The following is a 22,183-nucleotide window of genomic DNA, read 5'->3' as shown; positions in this document are numbered from 1 at the left end:
ATCTATCAGCTATGGAGATAGTCTCCCAGAAATCAGGCTGGTAATAGACAGATACATATATGTGTATGTGTGTATGTAGGCATGCATATATGTGTATATTAATATATATCTACACATACATACATACACTCATACACACAATGTGCCAAAGACACAATACAAATAAGAAAACTGTCCCTGCCACCAAAAATTATGATTCATTAGGAAAAGGAAATACATAAAAGGAATTTGAAAAAGAAAAGAGGAGTATATATTTGGAAATGCTTGCGGAAAAGTAACATGAGGGCCTGGCCCCAAGCAAAACAAAGTGAGAGCTCACACCAAAGAACGTCATGTCCCAGGCTCAGAGTCCTTGGTTATAGGAAAAGAGATGTGAAGGTGATAGCCTGAGTGCACATGGCCTGGTTTGGACACAGTAGTTAGGAAGTGACATAGAGACCTATTTCTGAACAAGAGAGGGGAAAAGGTCCTGGTGAGAACTTTGGATTTCACAGAATAAAGAATGGTATCAACTAAAAGATAAAAAGAGAGGCTACTTTGGAACCAAGCAAGGACAGAGGTAAGGTGATTTGATAGGCAATTCATTCTGTAGTTTGATTTTCCACCCAACTGACAACATGCTGAATGACTTAAGCTGAGGGGGTAGAAGTGGCATGAAGAAAGCAGTGGCAAGGACCAGGTCATGTTCCCGGATTCATAGCTGGGAAAGAGGCCAAATGGCTAATAGTAGTAGTGCTAATTGGGAAATAGATTTTTACTAGGAGATTCAATTCAACACGCATTTTATGAAATATATACAAGGCATAGCATTGAGCAGAGAGATTAAGTCTCTGTGTTCAAAGACCTTATGTTCTTCTTGAGAAAAACAATAAATACACAGATAAGTAAAATTAAAAATACAAAGGTATTTGTGTAAGTGCGAGTAAGTGTGTGTGTGTGTGTGTGTGTGTGTGTGTGTGTGTGTGTGAGAGAGAGAGAGAGAGAGAGAGAGAGAGAGAGAGAGAGAGAGAGAGAGAGAGAGAGAGAGAATGAGAACTAAGAAGTAGGGAAATCGAAAAGGCCTCATATAGGGAGTGGCATCTGAGCCTCAACTGCTCTTAGCAAGCTAGGGAACCCAGCCCTGTGAAGGGAGCTTGGGATTCTATGAGGAGGCTTCTGGGCACAAGGGAACAGCCTATGCAAAGGTGCAGAGGTGGGAGAAAATGTTGTGTATGGAGAACAACACATAGGCCACTTTTTCAGGAACGGAGAGCCTGTAAAAAGGAGTAATATATGGTCAACCTAGAAAGATAAGCTGAAGCTTTAAGTTTAAAAAAAAGGGTTATATATTATCTTAAAGGTAATAGGGATCCATTGATGGTCTTCAGAAGAGGAGTAGCATAGTCAAACTTGTACTTTAAGATATGTCCAAAAGATAGTGGGCTTTAAGCCAGTTTAGCATCAACCCAGTTTTGGGTACTACATAACCACACCAGTCGATAAAATCTACCTTCTACCATTCTGCTCCTTTTAAAAATCACTTTAAACAAAATACAATGGCTTTCATAAAATGAAAACTTCTAAAACAGTGAGTCAGCTACTGACTTGGAAGGGCCTGTCAAAGGCTAATGGCCCACAAACTAAGGCAGCCCATTAGAAACCAACTCTTAAATGTCTTTGTTCATCCCAGTGCTATGCTGGTCCTTCCAGAAGCAGAGGCTAAGATTCTGAAGTGCAAATGAGCACTCTGCTGATCCAATTGACCAATTTGATTTTCCTATGGTTTTGAGGGAGGTCAGTCTTCAAACTTGCAGTGTCTATAATTCTCTGTTTCTTAAGTCTTGTCTTCTGCTCTGAGCTGTTTCCTCCAAACACTGCATTTTTCAATAAGAAAAAGGTCCCCTTCACTCCCCCCCACCCCCTCCACCCGCCATTGATGAACACACCCTCCATATCTTCCCTACTTCAAAATCCCTGATCTCAGTATTTTGTCCTAGCCCCTTTATGAGGTCCCATGTTTCCCTTTCCCAGGTGACCCCGTCCCCTGATCAGGTTAGCTGCCTTTGGAGCACCTGCCTTCTCCCTGCTTAAGCACTTTTTGAGCAGAGAGGCTCACAGGTGCCAGAGTGAGGGAGCCATTCCTGTTTTATTATCTGCTTCAAGGTCACACAGCATACGGTGCAGCTAATTGTAAGTACAGGTTTTACACAGAGCACAATTACTGGTCGGAATTTGGAACGATCATTCTCTGAAATCTTGAACAAATAATACAAGTGAAACTCACCTTTGAGACCAACCAATTAGTCTCTAGTACCCACGTGTTTTTCATCACAAAAACCTTCCAGTTGACCCGCATGGGTATTTTTATATTCATTTCAGGGAATATTAAAGTCTGGGAGATGGATTGGGTTGGGGGGGGCGGCATATAACCATGCCACTTTTTAAACAGATTATTAACACTGATTCCCCCCTCACATTTTTAAATCCTAGTTTGACTCGGTTGCTGATATATCTGATGTGTCAAGCAATGTCACCCTCAAAAGCTACACCATGCACTTTGAGGTATCTGTGTGCTGTGCCTTCACAATTGCCATGGTGTGTATGCATGACTCTTTTGCATGGTGTGTCGATTGCAAGGTGAAGAGTAACTAAAACTCTCTGAAAGCTAACCTAAGGGATTTGACACCACACACCACACACTGTACTGTCTACAGTGTCCTGAGCTAGGCACTGAGGGGAGATTCAGTTTGGAAGAAAACAAGGACCTTAACTTAAAGGACATTGCTGTCAAGTAGGAAGATGAGACACCAGCACAGATCATTATAATAGGCAATATTAAATGATAAGTGTATTAAGAAGTTATAAAACAAAGCCTATGAGAGGGGTGGTGGGAAGTGGGAGAGGAGATGTGACTTTGGATCCAAGGAATGAGGAAAAGATTCCCTGGTGGGGAAAAAAAAAGTTGACTGGGACTTTTAAAGGATGTGTAGAAATTGAAAAGAGAGAAATAAGAGGATAAAGGCTGTAGAAAGGAATGAAATAAGTATTTATTAAGCACCAAGTAGCACATGAGGTATTCATTTGATCCTCACAATCACCCTGTGCTGTGGATACTATTATTATCCCCAGTTTTCAAATGTGGAAACTGAGGCAGAGGTTAAATGACTTGCCCAGGGTCACACAGCTAGTAAGTATCCAAGGCTGGATTTGAATTCATTCTCGCTGACTGAAGACCTTGGTATAAACAAAGAGATTCAAAGGTACTTGGCATGTGCTTGTGTAGGGGGCTAAAATGAAGAGGAAGACCGTGAAAAATCTAGTTTGGTGAAAGAACAAACTCATTGAGAGAGTAATAAAAAAAAAAAGACTAGAAAGGCAAGGTATAGCCAGACCATTAAAGGATTCAAACCAAGAATTTCCACCTATAAAATAGTATACATTTGGATTTCCAAAACACATTCTGGGTCCTAATCTTGCAGAGACCTTACCTGTTTAGAAGTAAAAACCTCATCTGGCTTTATTTCAGAACCTTATGTCATACATAGAACAGTAGAGGGAAATGGAACAGGAAACTACTTTTACACCCAGATCCTAGATCCTGAAACACTTTTTTTCTCCCATACCAATTGAAGGAAGGGCCAAATTCACATAGCAGTCAGCACAGGAGAATGCTGTTAACCTTGGCATCACTCAGGACTTTAGCAGCCCAAGGAGAAGGGTGTTCCAAGCAGAGAGGGAACTGGTGATAGTGACATGCATGAAGAGATCACCTTGTTAAACCTGCAATGCAGCAAGCCTTTGTCTCCGTGGGGAACAATAGCTGGAGCTTCCCTTAATGAGTGTTCTGGGGTCTTAATGACACTTTTATCAGGCTTCTAATGTGGCCATTCGCTTGTTATCTACCCTCTGTAGGAAGCAAAGTGACAGCAAGTAGAATTACGGGCACTTTCTAAGCTTTTTAGGAAGGTTCCAAGAAGAAACAACAAATGATCCTTGGCATTCTTAGAGGCTGCTTTCTTTTTAAGGGTATCACTAACAGAAACTTTCTTTCCAGGGATTGGCTGATACAAAGATCCCCCGCACAGGGACTCCCATGAGTATTCGGAGCAACAGAAGCATGTCTGTCCTCCGCATCCCAAGCCAAGGACAGATTAGCCGTACCTACTCACAGGCTTCTCTGCATCGGAGTGTCAGTCAACTCATGGATATCCAGGACAAGAAGGGCTTAACTGATGACTCACTGTGGGAGACTATCATGGGCCATGACAGTGGATTGGTAAGTTGGTCTTTATGGCTCAGCCAGGTCACCAAGCAGCCCAGGAAAGTGATTGCTAAAAAGCTGGAACCTATGTTTGTTCATTCATTTACTCACTCATTCAACATTCCTTCATTTCACTGAGTATGCTTCTTTTTAAAAAATGATTGATATAAGGATGCATTAACATTTCATCTAAAAAGATGACTGTGTATCATCTAAAGAACTCTTTTATCACTAAGTGTGTAGCATAGGTCTGCTTTTCCAATTAAAAACAGATGGACTGGGGCAGCTAGGTGGCGCAGTGGATAGAGCACTGGCTCTGGAGTCAGGAGTACCTGAGTTCAAATCTGGCCTCAGACACATAACACTTACTAGCTGTGTGACCCTGGGCAAGTCACTTAACCCCAATTGCCTCACTAAAAAAAAAAAAACAGATGGACTGTTTCCCTTTGCTTAATAGTGGTCTTCAGTACTGTATATTATGAAGAAAGGGAATATCTTTCTCGGTCAGAAAATTCTTAAAGGTTCAAAAGTGGTATATCTCCAAGAGATTTTTAGAAAGTCACAACAGATAATGGTGTTATTGCTTCTGTGGGCCATGTTTTAATAATTTAATTCCAATGGGTGCACAGAATTAACTTCCAGTAGGTGTCATTATCATTGTTGGCTCACATGAACTGAGCAATGTTAAGTGTTCATCACAAGGATATTGAAAGGAAGACTGCCAAAGTTCCTTCCAAAATGCCTGGTTCCCTAAGGTAGAGGCAGCTAGGTAATGCAGTAGATGGAGCATTGGACCTGGGATCAGAAAGAACCAAGTTTACATCTAGCCTTGGATACTTCGTAGCTGTGTGACCCTGAGAAAGTCACTTAACTGCTGTCTGCCTCAATTTCATCATCTATAAAATGGGGATAATAATGCTACTTACCTACCAGGGTTTGTTGAACATAAAATGTGATATTTGTAAAATGTTTTATAAATCTTCAATTTCAGGAGCAACTAGGTGGCACAGTGGATAAAGCACAGGCCCTGGATTCAGGAGTACCTGAATTCAAATCTGGCCTCAGACACTTGACACTTACTAGCTGTGTGACCCTGGGCAAGTCACTTAACCCTCATTGCCCCTCAAAAAATATATTATAATAATCTTAAATCTCTATTTTATGTACCTGTGGTTTACAATTTAGGTTTTATGCAGGTGGTGTCCTTCCTTTGTAAATGTGCATTGATTGGTATTGCTTACTAGACAATATATGTATGCATACACATATTAGTAACAGCCTGGTAACCCATGTAATATACCCCTACATATGGAGTAGTGGATGAAGTGTTCAATGTGAATGTTAACCTTTTTTCTGCACCTATAGCATGTTTTAACATCTGGAAACTGACTCAGAGCTGTTAAGACTTGTCAGAAATTCAGACTAGGAGCAAACTTAATATCACTTTTTGTTCTTTTGCAATGACTTCCTTTATGAGCTAATGATCACCAATGCAAAGGAGTGGGCCCCTGAATGTTGGAAAATTTTCTCATACTCTAAACAAGGCTATGAGAACATCCCAATCTCTATGAGAACAGATTTTATAAATCAACATCCCTTCCTTTGCCAACCAATTACATTGCTTAATGATCCCACAGTATAAATCTGGGAATGGAATTAACATATAATGCTTTATTTTCCCACCAATCACTACCATAGAACCACTGGCAAATTATGAAAACTGGGGAAATCTTTGCTGACACACATCAGACAGGAGCTTTTTATATAAAAAGGATAAAATTGGAAAGCTATCTCTGGCTCTGGCTCTTCCCCATGAGGGAGTCTGGCATAGACTGAAGATTTTCAGATCTCCCATCTACAACCAAGCAATGCTTCAATGTACTGTCAAGAATATCCACCCACAAATCTCATTTGCATATATAAGTATAGAGTATGGGTTTTCTCTTTTTTTCCTTTCTTATTGTGGATACTGGACAGGTAGGTAGTGCAATAGAGTGCCCAGCCTGGAGTCAAGAAGACTGAGTTTCTTTTATTCAAATCTAGCCTCAGATACTGTGTGGCCCTGGGCAAGTCACTTAACCCTATTTGCCTCAGTTTCCTCTTCTATAAAATGAGCTGAAGAAGAAAATGGCAAACCACACCAGTATCTTTGCCAAGAAAACCCCAAATGGGGTCATGAAGAGTCGAACATGACTGAAATGACTGAACAACAACAACAACATAGAAACTGATTAACCACAAAATCATTCACTTAGAGAGTCATTTGATTCTAAGTGTAGGAAATTATATGATTAGGAGAGATTTCTATTTAATAAAAATCCTATGGGCCTAAAAATACCACTAAATCAATGATGTACCCAAGTTATTGTCATGGCCCTTATAGCCAATGGGGACAAATGTACTTGAGTCCTAGTTTCTTCACCAAAACATCTTTCCCCCCAAACCTTTCTAATGCTGCTAAGATTATGTCTTTGGCTAATGTTAGATTATCTTGCTAAGAGACACCCTGACCTGGCACAATCCCTCTATCATCACACTCCTCCTGTGTAATAACTGAAGTAAAGTGTGTTCACGTTTGTCGATACTTTAATGTATGCATATACTTTATATATATATACTTTTTATATACAAAGCTAAGTGTATGAGGCTAGATTTTGAACTCATAAAGATGAGACTTCCTGACTTCAGGCCTAGTATTCTATCCACTGCATCACCTTAGCTGTCCCACTTCTCCTCCATATAGTAGGCTTTCAAATACTTGAAGACAATGACACTGCTCACAAACATTTTCTCCAGGCTCAACATCTCCACTTCCTCAATTGAATGTCATATGGCAGGGTCCCTTCACCATCTGAACAACTCTCCTGTAGTCAAGCCTCTTTGTTTCTGTTTAGTAGCCTCAGATCCTCTTAGTATGGGGAGGCTCCCAGAATGTTAGAGAATTTCTAAGTATTTTATGAAAATTTGGAAGCAGTTGCCCATTATTGCTCCCCACACACACACACACACACACACACACACACACACAGTTTAGGTGGACCCTCTATTACTCTTAAGCATTATTCTGGATAATTTCTCTTTCCTGAATTTTTTCCCCTAGATTTTCCCTCTAATTATTCATACCTTACTCATTCTTCAAGTTCCAGCCCAAGTCATCTTCTTGTTTGTCCTTCATTCTTGAAGAGGACCAATCACATCAGGACTTAAATCCTCTTTCTTTTTTTCTTCAGATCATTACTGCCTTTACTAGTTGTTAAAAAAAAAATACTTGAGGGGCAGCTAGGTGGCGCAATGGATAGAGCTCTGGCCCTGGAGTCAGGAGGACCTGAGTTCAAATCCGGCCTCAGACACTTGACGATTACTAGCTGTGTGACCTTAGGCAAGTCACTTAACCCCAACTGCCTCACCAAAAAAAAATATATATATATATAATAATAATACTTGATTGATTTTAACGACTTTCATAAAATAAATAATTATACTATCCCATAAATGCTGTCCTTTTTTTTTTTCAGTACGTGGATGATGAAGATCTGATGAATGCTATCAAGGGTTTCAGCTCCGTGACTAAAGAACACACCACTTTTACAGACACTCATTTGTAACAGAAGGAGAAAACATTCAAGACACGGAACTGAATTGTAGCGGGCCACGCCCTAAAGTTGACCAGCAATGACTATTTTACCTGAAGAGCTAGCCCTGTGTGTCCTTTATTTCCATTTACATCATTTGTTTTTGTATTTTGGAAAGAGATGAGGATTATTTGGTCGATGGTCTCCTGGCTAGGCTCAGCCTAGAAATAAATCCTTCTCTTGTGTTAGTGAAATGAAGGCCAGTGCCTTCTGTGCATATCCATTTTGAGTCCGCGTATTTTGTCAGTGACAGAGTAATATATATTTTTACTGGTCTGGATTTGTTCAGAGAAGCACAGAGGCACTGCAGTAGAATAATAATTGATTTCTGTGGGTTAGTTTGGATCTATGTCAAAAGGTAGTATGAAGATATTCCTGATGAAGTTGAAGCCAAACAACCTGACCCCAAGTTACCCAGGGTAAGTTAAGGAAGCACAATTTTCCTTAGGGCTATGACACTATCACTGTTTCTTTCAGAGGCATCTTACTCCTCTTGGCCATAGGTGGCCACCAGGAATGCCCCAGAGCTGGTCAAGATGACTAAAATGTACCAGTTTTCACATAGTATGAATGCACCAGTTTCAGGATGAGAAAAATCTCACATAAATTGGAGTCATACTTCACTCAACCTAAGTATGGGCCCCACTGTTTTGGGCAAAACCTTTTTCTTTGGAAATACTTGGCTCATAAAGCTTTTTGACAGGGTATCATATGATTTATAATACATTTGCCTCTATCTCTGCTTTTAAGAATCCTTTTAAAATCTGAAAACTAAATAGCCAATTTATGCACTTCAAAGAGAAAATGAAGTGTTTCAACAGAACCACCTCTACTTGAACTGTAACCAATGTTTCTATTTCACAGTATATCAACATACAATGTTGAGACTGCAATTAGGGAAGTTATAAAAATCTGACAACGTACTGAATGTTGGAGTACACTAACATCTACAATTTAGCAGATTTCAAATAGCAACTGCAGATCTGTTTGTAATATTTCATCAGCTTGATCATTGTAGGCAGAATTAAATAGGAGAAAAATATGTGCAAACCCTCTTCTAGCTTTGAAATGAATATAATTGCTTAAATTATAGTATGTACATAAAACTACAAGATCATCCATATGCTTCAATGAATAACACTTAGAAAACCATTGCAATCTACCCTTTCATGCCTTTCAGAGAGGAAATCTTACCCTTTATCTTAAATTGCATATGACATGCAAAATAGTCTGTTACTATTTTCCAAGGCTCTTTAAAGGTTTCTATCACTTGCTCTTTATCTTGGTGACAAAGGTGGGGTTTTTGTTTGTTTGTTTGTTTTCATTTTATTTTTTTTAATTTTTAAAAAATTTTGTGTGTGTTTATTTTTCCAGAAAAACAAGATAGCTACTTTCTGTTTTAGTGACTTGGAGAGACTGCTTTGGTTTAAGTTGTCATGATCAGGGAGGAAAGAAAAGAAAACCTTCTGTCTAAATCTTAATGGTCAGTGTCTCCCGGAAAGTGTTTTGGACACATCTGTGTAGCTCTCATAGTTGTATTGCTAGACTAAGCAAATGTCTATTCAGAGTTGGATACCTTCCATAAAGCAAGCTAGGAAAAACTGCCACAACTCTATGCCACTGAACAAAGACCGCAGGGTTTGACAGTTCTTGGTGGGCAGACTCCTCTAGAAAAATGCAGGCAGCTTCATAATAGGTATGCGTGTTCTGTGATATTTTACCTGTGTTCTTTTGTAGGCCAAAGCAGCTTCTTGGGTTCACACACCCCCCCATACTGATTTGTCTCCTTGATCCTGGTAGACAATAAGCACTTTCAACTAGAGACATGTCAAAACACAGCCCAAAAGTATTGTTTGCATCAGGCATGGTTCCTTGTAAAGCCTGGTTACAGTCTATAATGTAAGATGGGAAGCTTGGAATAGTGGTGAAAGCTATCCTTGAAGCTAGAAAGAGCTGGGTTATTTTCCTGCCTATGACTTGATTTGAAATGAGTTCAAAACTGGGGCAACAGAGGGGCAGCTAGGTGGCACAGTGGATAAAAGCACTGGCCTTGGATTCAGGAGGAACTGAGTTCAAAGCTGGCCTCAGACACTTGACACTTACTAGCTGGGTGACCTTGGGCAAGTCACTTAACCCTCACTGCCCCACAAAAATTAAAAAAAAAAAAACTGGGGCAACAAATACAATTGCTGTTGCTTTGGTAATAACACTATATATAACTATTATATAATATATAATAACTCAGTTCTCTCTCGTACTATGGAGAATGCATTCTCTTAGCTAAGATGAAGAAGAGACTTTGCTTCCCAATGCACCTTTCAAAACAGACTTTTCTTTGGCTGGAAAAATAATCACTAACTTAAAATTGGTCGGTGTGATCACTGACCCCAGCACTTATAAAACTATATAAAGTACCCTCTCAAAAAGAGGTTCTTTTCCTGTTCTAGAAATGTAAGGCAACTCAGAAACAAGTCAACACATAGCTCTACTCCATTTGTGCAGAGACTGGACAGATTGTCATCCTCATCATCCTGTGCCATATGAAGATGATTCCTTTGTCTGACTCTTTGTTCCAGTCAGTCATTAAACATTTATTAAGCACTTATGTGTGAAGCACTGTGCTAAGCACTGAGGATATATTTTTTAAAAATAAAAGGTAAAAACTGTCAGTGCTCCCAGAAACTCACATTCTAATCAGAGAGATAATTCATAATAAATACATACAAAATACTAAAGAAGGAAATGGCAAACCATTTTAGTATCTCTGCCAAGAAAACCTCAAAGGCAGGGTCACAAGGAGTCAGACATGAATAAAAATGACTGACCAACCATAACACAGAAGATACATTCAAAGTAGAAGCATTGTTAAATTTTCAGTGTGAACGTTTTCACCTTGTAGTGGTCAAGTGCTACAAACCAAGGTTTGATTTATTATTTTGTTGTCTGTCTAGTTATGAGCAAGTGATAGGGAAAACGTGGTGCCTTTTGGAGATCTGATTATTAAACATTTACCAACATGACTCTGGTTAGAGGAGAAGGCTTTAATAGAGAAATTCTTAACCTTTTATCATGTCAATGTCCTCTTTGTCAGTCTGCAGGAGCCTATGGCCCATTTCTCAGAATATTTTTTAATACATAATATTAAATACTATTACAAAGGAAATCAATTATATGCAATTCAGTTCAATAAACATTTATTAAGTACCTACTATGTGCCAGGCACTGTGCTAAGCCCTGGGGATACAAATTAAAAAAAGAAACAGTCCCTTCCCTTAAATAGCTTACAGTTTAATGGGAGAAAGCAACATACAAGGAAGCTGCAACAGGAGTGGGGGTAGGCCATCAGGGAGCATCTGGTTTTGGGGGCATAGTGTTCCAAGGAATCAAAGCCAAACAGAGCTGCTGATGGAAAATGGAGCTACCTAAAGGTTGTGAGCCCTTGGTAAAGGAACACTTTGGAAGAAGTCTAAAGATAACACCCTCCAGTCCTTCAATCAGAAGGAAAAGGCCTCTGAGGGTGGGTTGAGGTGTTGTCAGTTTGCATGGAGATAAGATTTCAAGTAATCAGCTGAGGGGGGCATGGTGTTCCCTGGAGTTGAAGCCAAGGAGAACTGCTGAAGGAAAATGGAGTTAAAATATCAGTTTTAATAAAATATTGGAATAAAACACTAAAATATTTCTAATGAAAACTCATAGATCCCAGGTTAAGAACCTCTACTCTAGAGATTTGGAAAACTAGGAAAGGCCTCCTGCAGAAGGAGATATTTTCTGGATCTTGAAGAAAGCCACAGAGTCAGAGAGGGGGAGGGAAGAAGGGTAAGCATTCTATTTTTTTTCATACTGCTTATTTTACTTTTCTGGCACATAGTACTAACTTTATTTTTTTTTCCTGTTAACCATGAAGGTATTTTATTATTTTTCAGTTACACGTAAAGATAGTTTTCAACATTTGTTTTCATAGGATTTTTAGTTCCAAATTTTTTTCTACCATCCTCTCTTCCCTCCCTCCACCCCGAGACAGAAAGCAATCTGATACAAGTTATATATGTACAATCACATTAAACATATTTCTGCATTAGTCATACTGTGAAAGAAGAATCAGAATACAAGGGGAAAACCTCAAAAAAGAAAAAAAAAACAGTCAAAAAGTAGAAACAATATGGTTCAATCACATTCAGAATTCACAGTTCTTTTTTCTGGATATGGAGAATATTTTACATCATAAGTTCTTTGAAATTGTTTTGGATCATTGCACTGCTAAGAAGAGCCCAAGTCTATCACAGTTGATCATCATACAATGCTGCTGTTACTGTGTACAATGTTCTCCTGGTTCTGCTCATCTCACTCAGAATCAGTTCCTGTAAGTCCTTCCAGGTTTCTCTGAAATCCTCCTGTTCCTTGTTTCTTACAGCACAATAGTATTCCCTTATAGTCATATACCACAACTTGTTTAGCTATTCCCCAATTGATGGGCATTCCCTCAATTTCTAATTCTTTGCCACCACAAAGAAAGCTATTGTAAATATTTTTGTACATATGGGTCCTTTTCCCTCTTCTATGACCTTTTTGGGATACGGACCTAGTAGTGGTATTACTGGGTCCCCTTTCCCTTTTAAAAATCATTACAACATCCCACCTCCATTCTGGTAATATTTCTCTTTTTAGCCACAGTTTTTCAAAGGTCATCAAAAGAAACTTTGCAATCCTAGTCATTGTTTTTCTCATTTGTAAAATGAGGAAGTTGGATAACTTTTTTTCACATTGATTTTTTTTTAACTTTGTGTTCCAAATTTTCTTCCTCCCTCCTTCCTCACCCTTCCCTAAGATATCAAGCAATTCAGTATAAGTTATACGTGTGTATTTATGCAAAACATCTTCACATCAGTCAGGCTGTGAAAGAAAACAGACAAAATAACTTTAGAAAGAGGAACTAATAAATAAAATTATACTTCAATCTGTATTCAAATACCATCAGTTCTTTCTCCATTGATGGTTTGCATTTTTCATACATCCTTCTGATAGCATCCTGCTCATCATTTCTTTCACAATTACTATTGCTAACCCTCCATCCTATTCTTTCCCCTTGATATTTATTTTATTTTCTATCTTATTTCACCCTATCCCTCCTCGAAAGTGTTTTGCTTTTTAATGCCCCTCCCCCAATTTGCCCTCCCTTCCTTCACTTCTCCCCTCTTATCTCATTCCCCTCCCACATTCCCTCAGGGCAAAATATACTACTATACCCACTTAAGTGTGAATGTTATTCCCTCTTTGAGCCAGTTTTGATGAGAGTAAGGCTCATTTACTCCCCCACTTCTTCCCCATCTTCCCCTCCACTTGATAAGCTTTTTCTTATTTCTTTTATGTGAGCTACTTTACCACATTGCACCTCTCCCTTTCCCTTTCTTCCAGTGTATTCCTCTTACCCCTTAACTTTATTTTAAAGATATCATCATGGGTCAGCTAGGTGACACAATGGACAAAGCACCAACCCTGGACTCAGGAGGCTCTGAGCCCAAATCCGGCCCCAGACATAAGCTACCCCACCCTGCCTGCCCCACAAAGAAAAACAAGGATAAACAAAAAATAATTGCTTTACAGATATCTCCCCTTCATATTCAATTCATACCTGTGTTCTCTGCCTAAGTATATTCCTTTCAGCTGCCCTAAAACTGAGAAAGTTCTTATGAGTTAGAAGCATTATCTTTCCATGTAGGAATATAAACAGTTTAACCTTTTAATATCCCTCATGATTTCTTTTTCCTGTTTACCTTTTTATGCTTCTCTAGGGTCCTGTATTTGAAAGTCAAATTTTCTATTCATTTCAGGTCTTTTCATCATGAATGCCTGAAAGTCCTCTTTTTCATTGAAGTCCCATTTTTTCCCCTGAAAGATTATGATCACAGTTTTGGTGGGTAGGTGATTTTTGGTTGTAATCCCAGTTCCTTTGCCCTCTGGAACATCATTTTCCGTGCCTTCTGGTCCTTTAGTGTAGATGCTGCTAGATCTTGTGTTATCCTGACTGTAGCTCTACGGTATATGAATTCTTTTTTTTTCTAGGTGCTTGCAATATTTTCTTCTTGACCTGGGATCTCTGGAATTTGACTATAATATTCCTGGAAGCTTTCCTTTTGGGATCTCTTTCTGGAGGTGATCAGTGTATTATTTCAATTTCTATTTTACCATCTGCTTCTAGAATATCAGGTCAATTTTCCCTAACAATTTTTTGGAAGATGATGTCTAAGCTGTTATTTTGATCATGGTTTTCAGGTAGTCCAATAATTTTCAAATTATCTCTCCTGAATCTATTTTTCAGGTCAGCTGTTTTTCCAAGGAGATATTTCATATTGTGCTCTATTTTTTTATTCATTTGGATTTGCTTTATTGTATCTTGATTTCTCATAAAGTCATTAGCTGCTATTTGCTCTATCCTAATTCTTTTTTTTATTAATAAAGTATTTTAATTTTTCCGTTACATGTTCTATCCTAATTCTTAAGCAATGACTTTCTTCAGAGAGTTTATGTACCTCATTTTCCATTTGAACAATTTGGCTTTTCAAGCTGTTGACTTTTATTTCATGACCTTCCTGCATCATTCTCATTTCTCTTTCCATTTTTTCCTCTTTCTAACTTTTCCCTCTACCTCTCTTACTTTATCTTCAAAGTCCTTTTTGAGAGCTTCCATGGCATGAGATCAATTCATATTTTTCTTGAAAGCTTTGGATGTAGAAGCTCTGACTTTGTTATCTTCTTCTAAGGGTGTATTTTTATCAGCCTTGCCACCAAAGAAACATTTGATGGTGTGCTGCTTTCTCTGCCTGCTCATCTTGGCTGCCTATTTCTTGGCTTTTAACTCCTTCTTAATGTGTAGCACTGCTTCTAGGTTGTACTGTCCCAAGCTATATGGGGTCCCAGGTGGTACAATTAGACTCATTCTCAGCCTTCCTAGCCTGGAAGCAACCACAGCCTGCTTTTTGTTTAACCCAGAAACAGAAATCTGATTGAAATCTTATTCTCTATGGTCAAAAGCTTGGCATGCCTGTGCCCCTGCCCCACTGGGCCTTTACCACTTAAGTCCATTTCCTGGGCAACATGCTCTGCTTCTGCTCCCACAGAGACCCTGACTATTTCCCCACAGGCAACCACTAAACCCCCTCACCAGTCTGAGTTTCAGAAGAAACAGTTGATGCTAAAGATTACAAGGCTCTGGAGGCACAGACTGCCTGGAGCTGGGTCTGTGCTGTGTGCTGAGCTGCTCTCTCACCCTGAACAGCCAACATTCCCTGTCACCTATTTAAGCTATCTTTGTCTGGAAAATAGTTTCACTGTTCTTTTGTGGGGTCTGCTGCTCCAGGAGTTGTCTTATCACATTATTTTGGAGGTATATGGACAAATTTGTCGAGAGCATGGAGAGTCACAGCCTTTCCTATGCCATATTTGGTAGACATTCTAACCATGAAGGGTAGCAAGTGAAAAAACATGGAAACATGAGGTGGAGTATTCTATATGAGAAATGAGTAAGCCAGTATAGCTGGGTCATAGTGTGTGATGTGTACAAAAGACTAGAAAGTTAGGGAAGGGCCAGGTGGTGGAGAGTGTGCCAAGGACTTTACGTTATTCCTGGATGTAACAGGGAGTCACTGAGATTTGTTGGAAGGAGTACAAGAGGGAGGTGGGATGGACACAGTCAGCCCTACCCATAGGAAAATCACTTTGAGGGCTATATGGAGGATGAATTGGAGTGGGGGAGAAAACTGAGGTTCAGAAGTTATTGCAAATGGTCTGGGTAAAAGGTAATAAAAGTCTGAACTAGTATGGTAGTTGTGTGAGTGAAGAGGACACTATATGAGAAATTTTATGAAGGTAGAAATAACAATATTTGGTGCCTGGTTGGATATATGAGGCAAGTGTGAGGAGCCAATGATGACACCAAGATTCTAAGTCTGAGTGACAGGGGGGTTGGTGGTGTCTTTTATTTTCTATGCAGCTAGGTGGCACAGTGAATAGAATGCCAGATCTGGAATCAAGAAGACTCAAGTTCAAATGTGTCCTCAGATACTAGTGAGCCCGGGTATGTTACTTGTCTACTTCAGTTTCCCCAACTGTAAAATGGGAATAATAGCACCTTCAAGGATTGTTGTAAGGATAAAATGACATATTTGTAAAGCACTTAGCATGGTGCCTAGGACAGAGCAGCCACTTAATAAATGCTTGTTCCCTTCCCCTTTTCTTAGTCTCAAAGTATCTTAAAAATACTGAGTTGTATACTTTTTAGGATAAGATGTGTGACATGATAACATGTATTTTTTTCACAAAGTTCAATAAAAATTCATTTACTAAATAAAATGGATTGGTATGCATGGTCATCAACATTCAGGATCAGTGGACAATTTTACCTTCTTTGGCTGTAACTTCATTGTTACTATATTGTTTACATTAATATAAAAGGAACTGGAGGGCAGCTAGGTGGTGCAGTGGATAAAGCACCGAACCTGGATTCAGAAGGACCTAAGTTAAAATCTGGCCTCAGACACTTGACATTTACTAGCTGTGTGACCCTGGGCAAGTCACTTAACCCCCACTGCCCCGCCCAAAAAATATATAGAAAAGGAACTAGGTGACATGACTTCAGGTCTTCCTGATTCCAAACTGGGTCTTCTACTATGCCACATTGTCCCTAAATAGTATATGAATTAGTAGAAGTTTCTTTTCTTTTTGAAAATAGGTCCTCTCTTATCTCATCTGGTCTGAAGTTCAGGAGCCACTCACAGACCTGATCTCACTGCTGATCAGAATGGAATTATTGACCTGATTTGTTTTCTATCTAGTCTGGTTTGCCCTTTCTTAGGCACCCTGAAGGGTCTCTGCTTCTGAGGATTCACCATATTGGTACAGGACTTAACTGAGGACACCAATCACCTTTAGTCCTCCTCCAGCTCAGAATTCCTAAACTCAAGCAACCACCAGCCTCAGCATTCCCAGTAGCAGGGACTACAGATGTGTACTATCATTTCTAGCTAAATGTTTATTTTCCTTGCAAAGATAGTACCATGTAAATCAAGATATTCCAATATGAGTTGGACTGATAAATACCTAGATTTAATTTGTACAATGTTGTAGACAAATATGGAATTATTTTCCTTCATTAGCTGCATTTGCAAATGATTTTTAAAAAATATGTATGTAGGGCAGGCCATTAAAAACATGTCACAATGGATTATGGAATGTCAAAGGATACTATGTACCAGTTGTGCAAAATGGTTGTCCTGGTCACAGTTTGTGCATAGAGTGGCATAATAACTAAGTAGATCAGTTTATTTTGTTTTGTTCTGTTTTGTTTTTTACTTTTTTGGGGGTGGGGTGAGGTAATTGGGGTTAAGTGACTTTCCCAGGGTCACACAGCTAGTAAGCATCAAGTGTCTGAGGCCAAATTTGAATTCAGGTACTCCTGAATCCAGGGATAGTGCTCTATCCACTGTGCCACCTAGCTGCCCCTGTTTTTTTTAAATAGTAATGAATGGGCACTATATAGAAATAGAGAAAAGAGGTATATTGTTTGCTAACACTTAAACCTTTTTTGTTCAATTTTGAATCATAGTTCCATGATCTTCAAAATAAGAAAAAAAGTAATGTTTCTCTTCAAAACAGATGTTAGCCCAACAGAGTGATGATAGAGCTTGGATGCACTTCTCTTATGTATGATTTTTAATTGATTTGAGGAATTCTTTCCTTTATACCATCTAATTAGCTCCAGCCCCTTCAAAATAAAACACTACCTTCTTATCTAGTGAAAACTCAGTCAATTACACAATTCTGATTGGACTACATTATATTCAAGGTTTTAAAATTGTGGTTTTTATCCCTTCATACAAACTTTGAAATAAATATAAAGGTGATCAAAAGAGCAGCCCTGCTATCACAAATATAACTCTGTTCTTTCTTTCCTCTATACTAACAATATGGTTATGCTCTCATCACAGATTGAGATCTGGAAGCAACCTCAGAAGCCATCTTAGTCCACCACCTTCATTTTACAGAAGAATTAACTGCAGTTCAAAGAGATTAGGCAACTTGCCCAAGGTAATACAGTTTGTATCAGAGATAGGTTAGGACCACAGGTTTTGTGGACTCCTGAGTACAATATTCTATACCATCTGTAATGCTGTTCCTCCAAACCCGTCCCTTTTATTTTGCTACTTTATATTTTTAAAAATAAGTTTTCATTTATGCCTGTTGTTTTACATCATAAATTTCCCCCAATATACTTTTCCCTTTTCCCCTCCCAGAGAACCCCATAAAACAAATATTTTTATAAAGACAAAGAAAGAAGAAAAATCACTGATCAATACATTGAAAAAGTCAGAAAACATATTCAATGTGCATAACTTATGGAAGTCCCATCTCCATGAAGGGGTGGGTGAAAGTGTCCTCCAATATCTTATCTTCAGAATCATACTTGATCTTTAAAATATATGTGTATGTATATATATATATATATATATATATATATATATATATATATATATATATATATATATATAATTTTGAGTGGTTCTTTCCATTTGCATTGTTATAGCCTTTGTGTGTCCTTGGCTCTACTTACTTCACTTTACATTAATTTATGTAGATCTTTCCACACATCTCTGTATCAATCATATTCATTTTTCCTTTCAGTACAGAAAAAATCCATTATATTCATGTACTACAATTTATTTAGCCATTTTCCATCAATAAATAGGCATGTATTTTGTTTAGAATTCTTTGCTATCACAAAAAATGCTTCTATAAATATTTTTGAGAACATGGGGACTTTCTTATCAATAGCTTTCTTGGGGTATAAGCCAAGTAATAGCATCTCTGGGTTACAGGGTATGGACATTTTAGTCACTTTCCTACATAATTCCAAATTGCTTTCTAAAATGGTTGTGCTATTTCAAAGCTCCACCAACAATGCATGTGTGCTTATCATCCAAACAATCCTTCCAACACTACTGACATTGTTTTTGAACATTTTTGTCTACAGAGTGTGAAGTGAAACCATGGGATAATTATGATTTGTATTTCTCTATAAGTAGAACATTTTCATGTGGTTGTGAATATTTTGCAATAATTTTGAGAACTGTTTTATCATATCATTTGATCACATATATTGGAGAACGGCTATTACTCTAACATGTGTTTTTGATTTTTTAAATATATTAGCTACCAAATCCTTATCAGAAAAATTTGATACAAAGTTTGTTTTTTTCCATTTGACTATTTCTTTTCGTATCCTAGGCACATTAACTTTGTCTGTGCAAAACCTTTTTCACTTTCATTTAATTAAAGCTATTTCATCTTTTATAATTATCTTGATCTCTGATTGGGTTAACATCTCTTACCCATTGCTGTGAGAGGTTTATCTGTTAAGAGCTTTAATATTAATATTAATATTAAGGTCAGGAATCCATGTATGTATTGTAGAACATGGTGTAAAAAGTTGGTCTAAACCTAATTTCTGCAGACTGCTTTCCAGTTTTCCTAGGCATTTTTATCAAACAGGGCCCATAGGTAATTAATTTTTTTCTGCTTGTTGAACACTAGTTTACTGAGTTCCATTGTTTCTGCTTCTCCTTTGTCTGTTCCATTCATCTATTCTTCTATTTTTTAATCAACATGAAGGGTTTTGAGTACTGCTGCTTTATAATATGATTAAAATACAAGGAGTGCTATTCTCCTTTCATCCTTACTTCTTTTCATCATTTCTCTTTATATTCTAGATCTTTTCTTTTTCAAATGAGTTTTATTATTTTATCATGTTCCACAAAATATTCCTCTGGAAATTTTAATGGGATAACATTAAAAGTGTAAATTAAATTTGGTAATATAATTTTCATTGTATTGACATGGCCCAGTCATGAGCACTAAATACTCTTCCAGCTATTTAAGCTGTTCTTTATTACATTGAGGAGCATTTTGAAATTGAATCTATACAAGTTTTTTGTGTGCTTTGATAGATTCAGCCTGATATTTTATGCATTTTGTAGTTATTTGGCATGAGATTTCCCTTTCTATAATTGCTTCTTCAATTTTGCTATTGTTGGTCGGAAATGTAGTTCATTTTTGAAGGTTTGCTTTGTAGCTTGCAATGTTACTTAAGTTATTATCTCAATATCTTTGCTTGTTCTCTAGGATTTGTCAAGTATACCACTATCATCAGAAAATAGGAAGAGTTTTATCTCCTCTTTACCTATCCTTATTCTTTTAATTTCTCTCTCACTTATTACTGTTGCTAGCATATCCAGAATTATGTCTAATAATAGTGTGGAGAGAGTACTTCCTTGTTTTATACCTGTATTCATTATACCTGTATTCATTGGAAAGGCTTTTAGTATATCCCCAACGCAGTTAGTCTGATTGGAGTTTCATTTATTGATTTCCTATTTTTTTAATGAATGTTCAGTTTCTTCATCCTTTTTCTATTTTAATAATGTACATTTGTAGGAATATGATTTTTTCCCTAGAGGACTGCATTAGCTCCATCCCAGAAATGCTGGTATGTTATTTCATAGTTATCATGTGCTTTCACAGATTGTTCTTATGATATATCTTTAACCTATTCATTATTTAAGATTTTATCAAATCTCCATTTGGAGGTGTCATTTGCATTTACTATTTTATAATATTATAATCTATATTTACTATTTTCGCCATTTTACATTTGTTTGCAATGTTTCTGCACCCTAATACAAGGTTTAATTTTTGTAAAAGTTCCATGTGGTGTTGAGAAATATATATTTTCTTTTGCAGTTTCATTTAGAAGATAGTCTGATTCTTTAAGTTCTAATTTCTCTAGTAATTTGTTCAGTTCTATATTTTCCCTTTTGCTTATTTATTAGACTTATCCAAAATTTAGCAGTAATCTTCTGCCAGTATCGTGCTACTAAGTATTCTTGTAGCTCAGATGTTTATGAATTGGATGCTAAAACAATTGGAGCTGGGGGCAGCTAGGTGGCACAGTAGATAAAGCACTGGCCTTGGATTCAGGAGGACCTGAGTTCAAATCCAACCTCAGACATTTGACACTTACTAGCTGTGTGATCCTGGGAAGTCACTTAGCATTTATTGCCCGGCCCTCCCCCCAAAAAACAATTGGAGCATTTAATTCTGTTATTTTGTTGCCTATGGTTCCTTTCAGTATACTGTCCTTGTTTATCGATTGTTAGTTTTTTAATGGTTTTTGTTTGTTTGTTTGTTTTTTGGTGAGGCAATTGGGTTTAAGTGACTTGCCCAGGGCCACACAGCTAGTAAGTGTCAAGTGTCTGAAGACAGATTTGAACTCAGGTCTTCCTGAATGCAGGGCTGGTGCTCTATCCACTGCACCACCTAGCTGCCCCTAGTTTTTTTTTTTTTTTTTTGATGTTTTTACTTTTTCCTGATACCATATTTGGGACTCCTGCTCTTCTGGATTCACTTGATGCATAGTTATTTTTTTCCCAGCCCCTCATTTTTATTCTGTATATGCCTTTTTTAAATTAGATTTTAGTTTTGTTTTCTTACCAAATCTGTCACCATTTTTATTTTATTGACTTTATTCATGTTTAAATGTATGAAAGTTAAGAATATATCTTCTTTCATTTGTCTCTAATACTGGTGTTTTTTTCAAGTTATGATTTTTTTCTCTTCCACTGTAAACAAAGTACTCAAGGTATTCGGATGTCTTTTTTTTTTTAAGTATTTTATTATTTTCCAGTTACATATAAGGATAGTTTTCAACATTTGTTTTCACAGGATTTTTAGTTCCATATTTTTTCTCCCACCCTCCTTCCCCTCCCTCCTCCCTAAGATGGAAATCAGTCTGATATAGGTTGTATATGTACAATCACATTAAGCATATTTCTACATTAGTCATCTTGTGAAAGAAGAATCAGAGCACAAGGGAAGAAGCTCAAAAAAGAAGAAAAGAAAAACAGTCCAAGAGTAGAAACAGTATGGTTCAATCTGCATTCCTAATCCACAATTCTTTTTTTCTGGATGCTGAGAACATTTTCTATCATGAGTTCTTTGAAACTGTTTTGTATCTATGCACCGTTAAGAAGAGCCAAGTCAGGGGTGGCTAGGTGGCACAGTGGATAGAGCACCGGCCCTGGATTCAGGAGGACCTGAGTTCAAATCTGGCCTCAGACACTTAACAATTACTAGCTGTGTGACCCTGAGCAAGTCACTTAACCCCAATTGCCTCACAAAAAAAAAAAAAAGAAGAGCTAAGTCTATCACCATTGTTCATCACACAGTGTTGCTGTTACTGTGTAGTGTACAATGTTCTCCTGGT

At 37.8% G+C, this 22,183-nt stretch overlaps 1 protein-coding gene across 1 annotated transcript in view; it reads left to right on the top strand.

The window, feature by feature from the left end:
- Positions 1-7,845, top strand: part of USH2A (usherin) — a 1,082,898-nt gene extending 1,075,053 nt beyond the window's left edge. The window contains exons 70-71 of the mRNA XM_044004202.1: positions 4,034-4,255; positions 7,756-7,845. Coding sequence (XP_043860137.1) covers positions 4,034-4,255; positions 7,756-7,845 — 312 coding nt within the window. The remainder of the gene's footprint in view (positions 1-4,033; positions 4,256-7,755) is intronic.
- The last annotated feature ends 14,338 nt before the right edge of the window (positions 7,846-22,183 follow it).

The sequence above is a fragment of the Dromiciops gliroides genome, chromosome 4, assembly GCF_019393635.1.
Source record: "Dromiciops gliroides isolate mDroGli1 chromosome 4, mDroGli1.pri, whole genome shotgun sequence".
NCBI classification, from domain to species: Eukaryota; Metazoa; Chordata; class Mammalia; order Microbiotheria; family Microbiotheriidae; genus Dromiciops; species Dromiciops gliroides.
Note: the sequence above shows the minus strand (reverse complement) of the source record. Positions and strands in the feature narration are given on the sequence as shown.